This window comes from Coregonus lavaretus, assembly GCF_964263955.1.
Source record: "Coregonus lavaretus genome assembly, chromosome: 39".
In the NCBI taxonomy this organism is placed as follows: Eukaryota; Metazoa; Chordata; class Actinopteri; order Salmoniformes; family Salmonidae; genus Coregonus; species Coregonus lavaretus.
Window position 1 is genome coordinate 24739998 of NC_140026.1, and position 12653 is coordinate 24752650.

At 42.1% G+C, this 12653-nt stretch overlaps 1 protein-coding gene across 1 annotated transcript in view; it reads right to left on the reverse strand.

The window, feature by feature from the left end:
* Window positions 1–12653, reverse strand: part of LOC311113110 (VPS10 domain-containing receptor SorCS2-like) — a gene marked incomplete at both ends in the record, with an annotated part of 337488 nt that overhangs the window by 238740 nt on the left and 86095 nt on the right. The window contains 1 exon segment of the mRNA XM_084156253.1: window positions 7369–7436. Coding sequence (XP_084012379.1) covers window positions 7369–7436 — 68 coding nt within the window.

The following is a 12653-nucleotide window of genomic DNA, read 5'->3' on the forward strand; positions in this document are numbered from 1 at the left end:
GCCAGTCACTGGGATGACAACCCAACTTGGGATGGGGGGAGGTTTTAGCGGGTGGAATAGTGGAGAACAATTGGAGGTTTACTCAGTAGCAGTGCAAATATCATGGTAAAGCTGGTAAATCATGGACACGCAATCATTATGGTACTTTTTAATGGTACGTTTACAAACATATACTATGATAAATAGAATTGAAACGTGTATCTCATTATGGTAAATACGGTCCAAATAATGATGACCAACGCTTCTTTTAAAATATATATAGTAATTTATCAAGTCTACAAGCAATACAAGACTCTATTATTATGGTGGGAGATTATAATACGGTTTTAAATACCTCAATGGACCTTAAAGGAAATCACACTAAAAACTATCACCCTCATGCACTTAAGGAAATAATGAAATCATGGATATATTGGAACTAGTGGATATATGGAGGCTTAAATATCCTGACCTAGTGAGATATACATGGCGGAGGCTCAATCAAGCTAGTCTTCTTGACTACATTCTTATGTCATTCTCGCTGGCATCAAAAGTAAAAAAAAGTGTTGATAGGGCACAGAATGTGGTCGAACCATCAAATACAGTGCATTCGGAAAGTATTCAGACCCCTTGACTTTTTCCACATTTTGTTACGTTACAGCCTTATTCTAAAATTGATAAAATCGTTTTTTTTTCTACACACAATACACCATAATGACAAAGCATAAACAGGTTTTTAGAAATGTTGGCAAATGTATAAAAACAAAAACTGAAATATAACATTTACATAAGTATTCAGACCCTTTAATCAGTACTTTGTTGAAGCACTTTTGGCAGCAATTACAGCCTCGAGTCTTCTTGGGTATGACACTACAAGCTTGGCACACCTGTACTTGGGGAGTGTCTCCCATTCTTCTCTGCAGATCCTCTCAAGCTCTGTCAGGTTGGATGGGGAGCGTCGCTGCACAGCTATTTTCAGGTCTCTCCAGAGATGTTCATTCGGGTTCAAGTCCGGTCTCTGGCTGGGCCACTCAAGGACATTCAGAGACTTGTCCCGAAGCCACTCCTGCATTGTCTTGGCTGTGTGCTTAGGGTCGTTGTCCTGTTGGAAGGTGAACCTTCGCCCCAGTCTGAGATCCTAAGCGCTCTGGAGCAGGTTTTCATCAAGGATCTCTCTGTAATTTGCTTCGTTTATCTTTCCCTCGTTCCTGACTAGTCTCCCAGTCCCTGCCGCTGAAAAACATCCCCACAGCATGATGCTGCCACCACCATGCTTTACCGTAGGGATGGTGCCAGGTTTCCTCCAGATGTGACGCTTGGCATTCAGGCCAAAGAGTTCAATCTTGGTTTCATCAGACCAGAGAACCTTGTTTTTTATGGTCTGAGAGTCTTTAGGTGCCTTTTGGCAAACTCCAAGCGGGCTGTCATGTGCCTTTAACTGAGGAGTGACTTCCGTCTGGCCACTCTACCATAAATGCCTGATTGGTGGAGTGCTGCAGAGATGGTTGTCCTTCTGGAAGGTTCTCCCATCTCCACAGAGGAACTCTGGAGCTCTGTCAGATTGACCATTGGGTTCTTGGTAACCTCCCTGACCAAGGCCCTTCTCCCCCAATTGCTCAGTTTGGCCGGGAGGCCAGCTCTAGGAAGAGTCTTGGTGGTTCCAAACTTCTTCCATTTAAGAATTATGGAGGCCACTGTGTTCTTGGGGACTTTCAATGCTGAAGACATTTTTGGTACCCTTACCCAGATCTGTGCTTCGACACCATCCTGTCTCGGATCTCTACCGACGGTTTTCCTTCGACCTCATGGCTTGGTTGTTGCTTTGACATGCAATGTCAACTGTGGGACCTTATATAGAGGTGTGTGCCTTTCCAAATCAGAGCTTAGAGAGTTAATCAAATGTGTTTATATCCCAGCAACAGAATATTTGTGTCTTGTAATTAGGCAAGCAGAAGTGCAAAACAATTGAAACCAATAACAGGAGACTGGTTCCCAAAACACACAGGGAAAGGGGAGTGAAAAAAGGCTTGCAGGATATTGTGAGAACAGCGATAACAAAAAAAATGCAGCCTACCCGAGCAAGGAGTAGACTATGATAAGAACATGTGTTTGTGTGTGTGTGTGTGTGTGTGTGTGTGTGTGTGTGTGTGTGTGTGTGTGTGTGTGTGACCTGATGGTCAGGACAGCAGAGGGAAATCACATGAGCTAAACCCAGGTGTGAGTTTACAAGATGTGTACGGTGGAAAAATACAGCCCGCCTAAAGCGGGGTGGGATTTTTCCTCTGACGTGTGTATATAAAAAGATTGTACTACCATTTTGTTGCAGAGCGCTCTCATGAATAAACATGCTGAACATTGCAGAATTGGGTCTTTGTTTAATTTATTCAAACTAAGAGATTTACAACCTTTTGGGAATTATTCAAAGATTTAATAATAATAATAATAATAATATGCCATTTAGCAGACGCTTTTATCCAAAGCGACTTACAGTCATGCGTGCATACATTTTTGTGTATGGGTGGTCCCGGGGATCGAACCCACTACCTTGGCGTTACAAGCGCCGTGCTCTACCAGCTGAGCTACAGAGGACCACATTTAAGAAGTAGTTGACTTCAACCATTGAGATAACAAAATTCTCGTGACAAAACAGGATGCACCTGAGCTCAATTTCAAGTCTCATAGCAATGGGTCCAAATACTTATGTAAATAAGGTATTTCTGTTTTTTATTTTTATTAAATTTGCAAACATTTCTAAAAACCTGTTATCACTTCATCATTATGGGGTATTGTGTGTAGATTGATGAGAGTGTGAATATCTTCCGAATGCCCTGTATATATTTACAAAAAATATATATATACAGTGGGGGAAAAAAGTATTTAGTCAGCCACCAATTGTGCAAGTTCTCCCACTTAAAAAGATGAGAGAGGCCTGTAATTTTCATCATAGGTACACGTCAACTATGACAGACAAAATGAGATTTTTTTTCTCCAGAAAATCACATTGTAGGATTTTCAATGAATTTGTTTGCAAATTATGGTGGAAAATAAGTATTTGGTCAATAACAAAAGTTTCTCAATACTTTGTTATATACCCTTTGTTGGCAATGACACAGGTCAAACGTTTTCTGTAAGTCTTCACAAGGTTTTCACACACTGTTGCTGGTATTTTGGCCCATTCCTCCATGCAGATCTCCTCTAGAGCAATGATGTTTTGGGGCTGTCGCTGGGCAACACGTACTTTCAACTCCCTCCAAAGATTTTCTATGGGGTTGAGATCTGGAGACTGGCTAGGCCACTCCAGGACCTTGAAATGCTTCTTACGAAGCCACTCCTTCATTGCCCGGGCGGTGTGTTTGGGATCATTGTCATGCTGAAAGACCCAGCCACGTTTCATCTTCAATGCCCTTGCTGATGGAAGGAGGTTTTCACTCAAAATCTCACGATACATGGCCCCATTCATTCTTTCCTTTACACGGATCAGTCGTCCTGGTCCCTTTGCAGAAAAACAGCCCCAAAGCATGATGTTTCCACCCCCATGCTTCACAGTAGGTATGGTGTTCTTTGGATGCAACTCAGCATTCTTTGTCCTCCAAACACGACGAGTTGAGTTTTTACCAAAAAGTTATATTTTGGTTTCATCTGACCATATGACATTCTCCCAATCCTCTTCTGGATCATCCAAATGCACTCTAGCAAACTTCAGACGGGCCTGGACATGTACTGGCTTAAGCAGGGGGACACGTCTGGCACTGCAGGATTTGAGTCCCTGGCGGCGTAGTGTGTTACTGATGGTAGGCTTTGTTACTTTGGTCGCAGCTCTCTGCAGGTCATTCACTAGGTCCCCCCATGTGGTTCTGGGATTTTTGCTCACCGTTCTTGTGATCATTTTGACCCCACGGGGTGAGATCTTGCGTGGAGCCCCAGATCGAGGGAGATTATCAGTGGTCTTGTATGTCTTCCATTTCCTAATAATTGCTCCCACAGTTGATTTCTTCAAACCAAGCTGCTTACCTATTGCAGATTCAGTCTTCCCAGCCTGGTGCAGGTCTACAATTTTGTTTCTGGTGTCCTTTGACAGCTCTTTGGTCTTGGCCATAGTGGAGTTTGGAGTGTGACTGTTTGAGGTTGTGGACAGGTGTCTTTTATACTGATAACAAGTTCAAACAGGTGCCATTAATACAGGTAACGAGTGGAGGACAGAGGAGCCTCTTAAAGAAGAAGTTACAGGTCTGTGAGAGCCAGAAATCTTGCTTGTTTGTAGGTGACCAAATACTTATTTTCCACCATAATTTGCAAATAAATTCATTACAAATCCTACAATGTGATTTTCTGGATTTGTTTTTCTCATTTTGTCTGTCATAGTTGATGTGTACCTATGATGAAAATTATAGGCCTCTCTCATCTTTTTAAGTGGGAGAACTTGCACAATTGGTGGCTGACTAAATACTTTTTTTCCCCACTGTATATATGGGGGATTGGAAATTATGCAGACAATTACATTGATGGAAGACACAATCTATCTGCAATATTAAAGCTGCTCTAATAATAAAGTCCAGGCTCAAGGACAGTGGCGGTGGTGGTGCAGCCATTATGGAGCTGACAAGAAAACCGATGCCCACACATCATAATAGCACAACAACACCATGGCGGCCATTTTAGTGCCTTACAAAAACATGCTAATTGTCTTCACCGCTACGGACCATGACAAAGAAAGGCTAACGACGTCCAGTGTATATGCCAGATTTTTGGGTGAAATTTGAGTTAGTTTACATTCCTACATCTCTTTTTCCCACCAGACTGGTTTGTCATGATGAAAATGAAATCATTATTCATGAGTAACAACAATTAAAACATCAAAATGGAGCAGGTTGGAAATATGTACATTATTCATTTGGCTTCTAGAGAGAAACAGGCAGTCACAATTAATGAGCGGCCAGCACTTTGAAGTGTAGAGAACCCAGAGTGAGGCGACGGGAATTAATTAAAGTACTTCCATGAGACACATTCAATGTTTGTGGCAGATTTCTCGACGGCTTTCTTTCTCTACCCAGTGTCCTTATAACTGGGACCCTGATGGTTTATGATCTAGAATACCTAAATGTATGTGTGGGAGTGATTGGTTCTGAGCTCGTGCTCTAGGTTTGAAACATTGAGGAAAGTGTCATTGCCGTCTGGGCAGTTCTATTAGAGGCTGCTCTGTTCTGCCCGTCAGGTTCTGCCCGTCAGGCCCAGTCGTGACCAGGGTTGGGTAGGTTACATTCTAAATGTAATCTGTTACAGTTACTAGTTACCTGTCCAAAATTGGAATCAGTTACGTAACTTTTGGATTACCCAAACTCAATATTGTAATCTAATTGCTTTTTTGATTACTTTCCCCTTAAGAGGCATTAGAAGAAGCCAAAAATGAATATCACCAATTGAACGACATCTATTGCAGGTTAAAATCAATGTTAGATTTTACATAGCTGGCCATAAATGGATGTTGCATTTGACTTTATGGGTTGGTTATGTAGGCTTCTAACCCATTGCTATCTACTACAGATACTAATATTAGGCTATAGATTTAAATTAAAAAACAAAGTCTGTCAGATTTCCAGTCATTGCAAATAATGTAATAACCCCTGATCTTCAAGAATAGGACTTTGAAATATAGAATAGCCTAATTGTTTTACCTGAGCAGCATAACCCAAAAACTAAGGACTTATTAGTCTACTCAATTGTTTATTATTTTTGTTGTCATGGAGAACTGATTGGGCTCATTGCTTCAAGTTGAAAAATAAATGCTGCTCTCATGGAATGGCATGCTTTGAGCACTACCGAAAAGTACTATTTGCATGTGAAGAATGTATGCCATATGCTGCATTTGCTATAGGCCTATTGATTATGTTTTTGTTGGTGACACTGATATCTCAATAATGTGCCTCTGTTTAAGTCTATCAAAAGTGTGCCGGTTTGTGTGTGTCCATTGGGCCTATGGTTATTATTTGCCCAAATTATATTGAGCAATAAAAGCCCCACTTGTGGTCTTAAATTTAAACTAGTTTGTGACAGTATGGAGCACAATACCACAAAAGAGTTTAGAAGGGAGGAATTATAGAGATCGTATTCAATTATTAGTAATTATATGGGAGGAACTAATTCTACGGGAGGAACTCCCTCAAACGTTTTATTCCATAGGCTGGGATCCGCACTATTCAGCTGTTGCAAGAGCGCATTTTTCACTGGCTGTCGCAAAAACAGCAGTTTCAACTTTTTCAATTAAACCGTTATTGGGTTAAAATACACATATACATTTGTGAACAGCCATCCACAACAACCACAAGCCATATGGCACAAATAGCTAAATGAGAGAGCAGCAGTGTGATTCACATCAATGCGCTATGTAGATGTCAATAATAAGTGATATCCGTATCGCCCGTAGGCTACACCACTGCTGTCATCATTACCGCCAAGCATTTATTAAAGTAGGATAATCTTTGGATGCCAACAGCAGTCGCACCACTGGAAGACATAGCTTGGACTGTTGCCTACAAAAGCCTATTCCTGCTCTTTCCCCGAGATCCATCAAATGCATTTGCTGTGTCATCATAGTGGTCTCTGACTTGTGGTCAGACTCCTTAAGGTGGAACAAACTTAAAGGAAAACTCCACCCAAAAACTATCTTTTGGTATTTGTTTCATTAGTCTGCTGTTGATATACCCTAAATGTTTTGCATGTCAGCAATCAAGTTTTCAAGATATGCAACTTTCAAAATACAGAAATCTGGCCTGTATGATGCATTTTTAAAGTTATATATCTTGAAAACTTGACTGCTGACATGCAAAACATTTTGGGAATATATCATCAATGGACTAATGAAACAAGTACCAAAATATAGTTTTTGGGAGGAGTTTTCCTTTAAACTTGAGCCTTTTTTCAATGCTGATTTGAATGTCATTGAGAAAGGTGTCAAATTACTTTTTTTGAAACATCCTTTCTGAATTTAAAAAGTGATCGTAGAAAAAAATCATCTAGTTTTTCAAAAGTATCTGTAATCTGATTACAAAATTTTTGCAGGTAACGTAACAGATTAAAGTTACAGTTTTTTGTATCAGTTACAAATGTAACGAATTACATGAAATACACTGTCTTGGCCTGTGCCACGCTGATATGCTATCTGTCCAAACAGATGCCCCCTCTCACGCCCGCTGAAGTTTCGTCTTTCTTCCACTCTGTTCTGTCTGTACTCAGTGCCACGGTGTCTTCTGAGAAGCACAGCAACGAGATAAATCAACCCACAACCCTTTAACCTCACAGTGTGTAACTGTCCTGATAGGTGGACAGGGCTTTGGTGCAGACATAACATAAACAAACACATAAACAAACAGACACACAGCCTTTTGATCCTACCTCCAGAGGGAGCTCTCCAGAACCTTGCTGGAGTCACCGTGGTAGTACTTGGTCAGGATGAGGATGACCTGAGGAAGAGGAGAGAGGAAGGGTGAGTCACAACAGTACAATAGAGAACCGCTTTCACAGATATGGCATGGTAAGTATTGCAAAAGTAACAGTATTTGGTTTGATTCAAATTGATTCAAAAGTTGTTTTTCTATTTGAAACTGATTTTCCTTGTCTTTGGGGAATTCTGCCTCCTGGCCCTACTACCGATTATGCCAAGATTTGTTTGAGGGAGCGCAGAGAAACTATTACCCTGTACAAATAGCTGTCTTGTTTGCCTCTTTAAATTTAGAAGGAAATGTTTCCTTGTGCTACCCTCCCACCACCCACACGCAAGCCAAATTATGTGTTTTGTTTAATGCTGAATATAATTTCAGGACATGCTTAAAATATGAAACCCTTTAATAGTTTTATTCAAGTACAAGTACTGAACATCAGGTTTTGGAGGGAAGAAAAGCCACCTTTAATATACAACTCAACAGAAACCTCTGAAATCTATTATTCATAGAACCAGGGTATCTTGGTCAAAGGTACAAAACCAACTGTGAGTTTGTGTGTGTGTGTGTGTGTGTCCCACTACTTCATTCGTCTTTCATATTTTCTGAGGACTCCCCGGGTTTTGACAGCAGTGTGTGGCCTGCTGGGAGTGCATTTCCATGGCGAGGGTGGGTGCCGGAGGGTCAGTTAGTCCTGGAGGTTTGATTGGAATGTTGGTGCAGTGAGGTGTTAGGAGCCAGGGAAGAAGACACTGGGCCTAACTGCCCTGGGGCTGGGAGAAGCTGATTGGCCAAGGGCCCTGGCCTGAAGCAGAGGCAGTAGTCTGTTTGGCTTTTATAACATGTTTGACCATAATAGAGGTATAACAAACCTTGAGGTCAACGTAAACCCGAGAGTACAGCTACACCACACAACTGTCAAAGACTACTGGGTGAATTTTTTTTTACATAATCACAAAAATATCAAGTGTGGGGGGTCTCTGAGAAAGAAGTGGGCAAGGGGCCACAAATTACTTTAGGTTGTGAACCTCTAATGGATTCCTTTGTCAGATAAGATGAAAGTTATGTTGTTCTCCTCACTTCTTTTGATAAGACACTTGGCCGGAGGCCCAACTATTTCCCACAAATATGTTATAATCCAGTGAGAACATTTAGGCCTAGCCCCTCAAAAACCTTTAGCAGGGCCCCAGACACAAGCGTAGCCCCCTTGTGCCAGGGCAGAGCAATGCAGCCAAGGGCATTTTAGTCCAAGAGGACAACAGGCCTCTTTGATGGAGGCTGAACCCTCTGGAGGCTGAGCTAGTCTTTAAAGCCCACACTGAGACTCAGGAGAGGGTTACATTATTCCGCACAACCCAGAGTTGGTTGTTCAGAGCTCCACATCTGTGGAACACTGAGTGTATTTTGAGAGTAGCTCCAAGCCCCTGTCCACAACACAGAGCCAAGTTCTATCAAAAGCACTCTTTTGAGTCTCAAGACACTTTTGCTCAAAGCAACTCAAGCTCAAAGTTCCATCCCTGGTGTAGCTTGGGCTTCCGGAGATGCTTTGAGACCAGTGGAACAGAACCGATGACAATCGCCCGAGCAGTCGATTGCCAAACTCGATAACAGCTATCATAACAGCCCTAGCAGATGCAGTGGCGGAAACAAGCTCCTAAAGTTTTACACAGTTATTGCAAAAAAATAAATAAAAGCTATATATTGTATTGTCACATACACCAGATAGGTGCAGTGAAATGTGTTGTTTCAGGGTCAGCCATAGTAGTACGGCACATCTGGAGCAAATTAGGGTGAAGTGCCTTGCTCAAGGGCACATCAACAGATTTTCCACCTTGTAGTCCAACCAGCGACCTTTCGGTTACTGGCCCAATGCTCTAACCGCTAGGCTACCTGCTTCCCTAAAAGGAAAAAAGGGGAAAGACTCTCCCCACCAGTGGAGGCTCCTCAGATGAGGACCATCCTCCTTAGTGAATTTCATAAAAATGTAAATAGTGAAACATTCAAAAAGTTTTCCTTTTTAGATAAAACTATACTAAATATATTCACGTCACCAAATAATTCATTGAAACACACTTTTTTGCAATGAAGGTCTACAGTAGACTCAGCAGCACTCTATAGGGTAGCACCATGGTGTAGCTGGAGGACAGCTCCTCTGGGTACATTGACTTCAATACAAAACCTGGGAGGCTCATGGTTCTCACCCCCTTCCATAGACTTACACAGTAATTATGAAAACTTCTGGAGGACGTCCTCCAACCTATCAGAGCTCTTACAGCATGAACTGACATGTTGTCCACCTAATCAAAGGATCAGAGAATGAATCTAGTACTGAAAGCATAAGCTACAGCTAGCTATCACTGCAGTGCATAAAATGTGGTGAAAGTTGACTCAAAGAGAGAGAAAGACAATAGTTAAACAGTTTTGAACAAATTAATTCCTTCCATAATTAAGGAGAAGCAAGAGAGAGAGAGAGAGCGAGAGAGAGAGAGATAGAGAGAGAGCTATATTTGGTTGTATTTTTTAAAAACTTTCACTACCAAGTTTAGCCTACTCAAACCCCTGGCTCAAACAGAGAGGGATGCTATGTTAGCAAGCTGGCTATGGCTATTCAACACTGGAACTCTTCCAAGTCAAGGTAAGCTTTTGGTTTTATTTATTTATTGCCACCAGGGCCTGCCGGTGTAACTTCTCAACTGCTTTCTGACTGTACACTGTACTGCATGATTGTAGCGGATTCACTAATCAAATAAAATCGTATTTGTCACATGCGCCGAATACAACAGTGAAATGCTTACTTACACAGCTGTCCCTCTCTATCCACACAGCTCTAATGAGACACTCCGAGTGAGACCTAGGGCTATCTGACACTCTCACCAGCCAGAGATGGAAGAGAATTAAACACCAACGCTGACTTTATCTGCTATGCTGAACACTTGGACTTTTGGTGTTGCCACCAATATTTTATTTCAAGTTTTAATTATCTTGCCCTGGTGAGGCCAATTTTAGTTTACTGACAAGTTTAGGTGTGGATGGGGGGATAAAAGAGTAGTGGAGAGGTGGAGGACTGGCACAGGAGAGCAGGAAGGAGTCTAGGGAGAACAGGTGGATGATTTGGTGGCTGATCTGGTTAGTCATTGTCCTCATTGGGCAAAACCTCTCAATTTAACATGAAAAGATGCATAGGAAGACAGGACAACTTAATACGGGGAGCCGGTCAGCGTGCTGACCTCTGAGTGCTGGGGTCGAGAGTTCAACCAGGATCAGATTCTATAAGAAAATACATGGGGGAAAGTATTTGGTTGTGCACGTCAGACATCATGGGCGAAGCATTCCTCTGAAGAGCACCACTTATACAAGAAATACTAAATTAAAATTGCTTTAAATGGCATGAAGTACAATTTGTAGATATTGCCAAAGCAGTATAATAATAATAATACATAATATCCTATCCTATCTCATGTATAACAGGGCTGGCTAGTAAAGGTCTCTTCTCGGGAGAGCGTGATGCTTTTTAGTGTGCCTCGGCTGGTGTCGCCCGGACCTGCCACAACCACATGTGCCCCTGTTTGCAATAGACATCCCTGGATAAAATACAGATTGCATCAAATAGCATCCCGGACGCATCCTGTGAAATATGAAAAAGTACAGAGCGAGAGCTCAAGTGCTTCTCTCTCTTTCTTTCCTCTGGGCCGACAGAGATTCAGGCATGCATCATTCATCTGCATGTCAACATTCCCGTGGTTTTGTATCCGACCAGCCCATAAAGCGCTGTGGCTCCAGTCAAACCCTGCACCACATTGTTCTGCAGTCCTATCCATGTGTTGCACTGGTTTGAGAATGAGTTTGAGACTGAGTTCAGCATGATGGGAAAATGAATCACCCTGGGGAGGAAGCAGAGGGAGCGTTCTGTTGGCAGCGGTGTACCTCCCCTCCCTGACAAAACTGCTGAATACTGGAGAAGCGTTATCCCACCGCTGCCACCAACGGGCACTGGCTGGAGCCCGAGACAGTAGCTTGGCAGGCCCCAACTACAGCTTATTTGACTGAGACGCAAAGTTTGGTACTCCCTAAAGGTCGCAGCAGAGCACTAATCTTAAAAATGATCTTCCTGTTATTCGAAACAGCAATATGTGGCATGTTGATTATAACTACATACAAATCAAACTAAATAACTATACTTGGAGCCTACATAAAACTATACTTGGAGTCTTACGGCTCATTTTGGAATGAACTATGTGTGGGCAACTATGTGTGGGCATTTTATTGATTCAAACTGCAAACTGAAAGGCAGTTTGTATTGAACTAATTGACCCTGCAAGACTGGCTTGGCTCATTTCAACAAATCAAACTCCTATTCACATTACTATTCCATTAGATCAGTATAAATACTACACTCATAGAAAAAAGGGTTCCAAACGGGTTCTTTGGCTGTCCCCATAGGAGAACCCTTTTCGGTTCCAGGCAGAACTCTTTTGGGTTCCACGTAGAACCCTCTGTGGAAAGGGTTCTACATGGAACCAAAAACGGTTCTACCTGGAACAAAAAGGGGTTCTTCAAAGGGTTCTCCTATAGGGACAGCCGAAGAACCCTTTTTGGTTCTAGATAACACCTTATTTTCTAAGAGTGTAGAAAGCACTAGAAACTCCAAGCATTTGGCATAAAGAGCTTAATTTTCGTGCACAACGTCCATGCAACCTTGTGGCAACATTGCAGGGAAGGTTGTTTGTCAGCCCGTGGATGGCCTTTACTGGGGAAAAGTCAACTGAGCAGTTAGGACCCATGAATAACTACCCACACAATTACACAAGCCCCCATTGAGCCTTTACGCCGGGACACAGTCGACCATGAACTCTGGCTTCACATCACTATCTCGTCATTTGTCCTCAAGACATTCCGCTACACTGGGAGACTCAATGAAAAGCTATCAATCAGCTTTTGAGGAGAGAGGAGAGTTTGGCGAAAGGAAAGAAAAAGAAAGAGAGAGGGGATAAAGAGAGTCGAGAGAAGGGTTAGAGTTGGAGAGAAAGAATGTGGTCATTCATTTTTTAAGCGAAAACAGTGAAATACAATTACTGTATCAGAGCATATGACCCCCTTTGAGACGAACACATTCTCCAGAAATCAGACCACACACAGATGAGCAATTCTTCAGTCTGGAAAAAAATAAGAGGATACAAAGTGAAGAGGATACAAAGTGTGTAAAGATCTCTCTCTCTCTCTCTCTCTCTCTCTCTCTCTCTC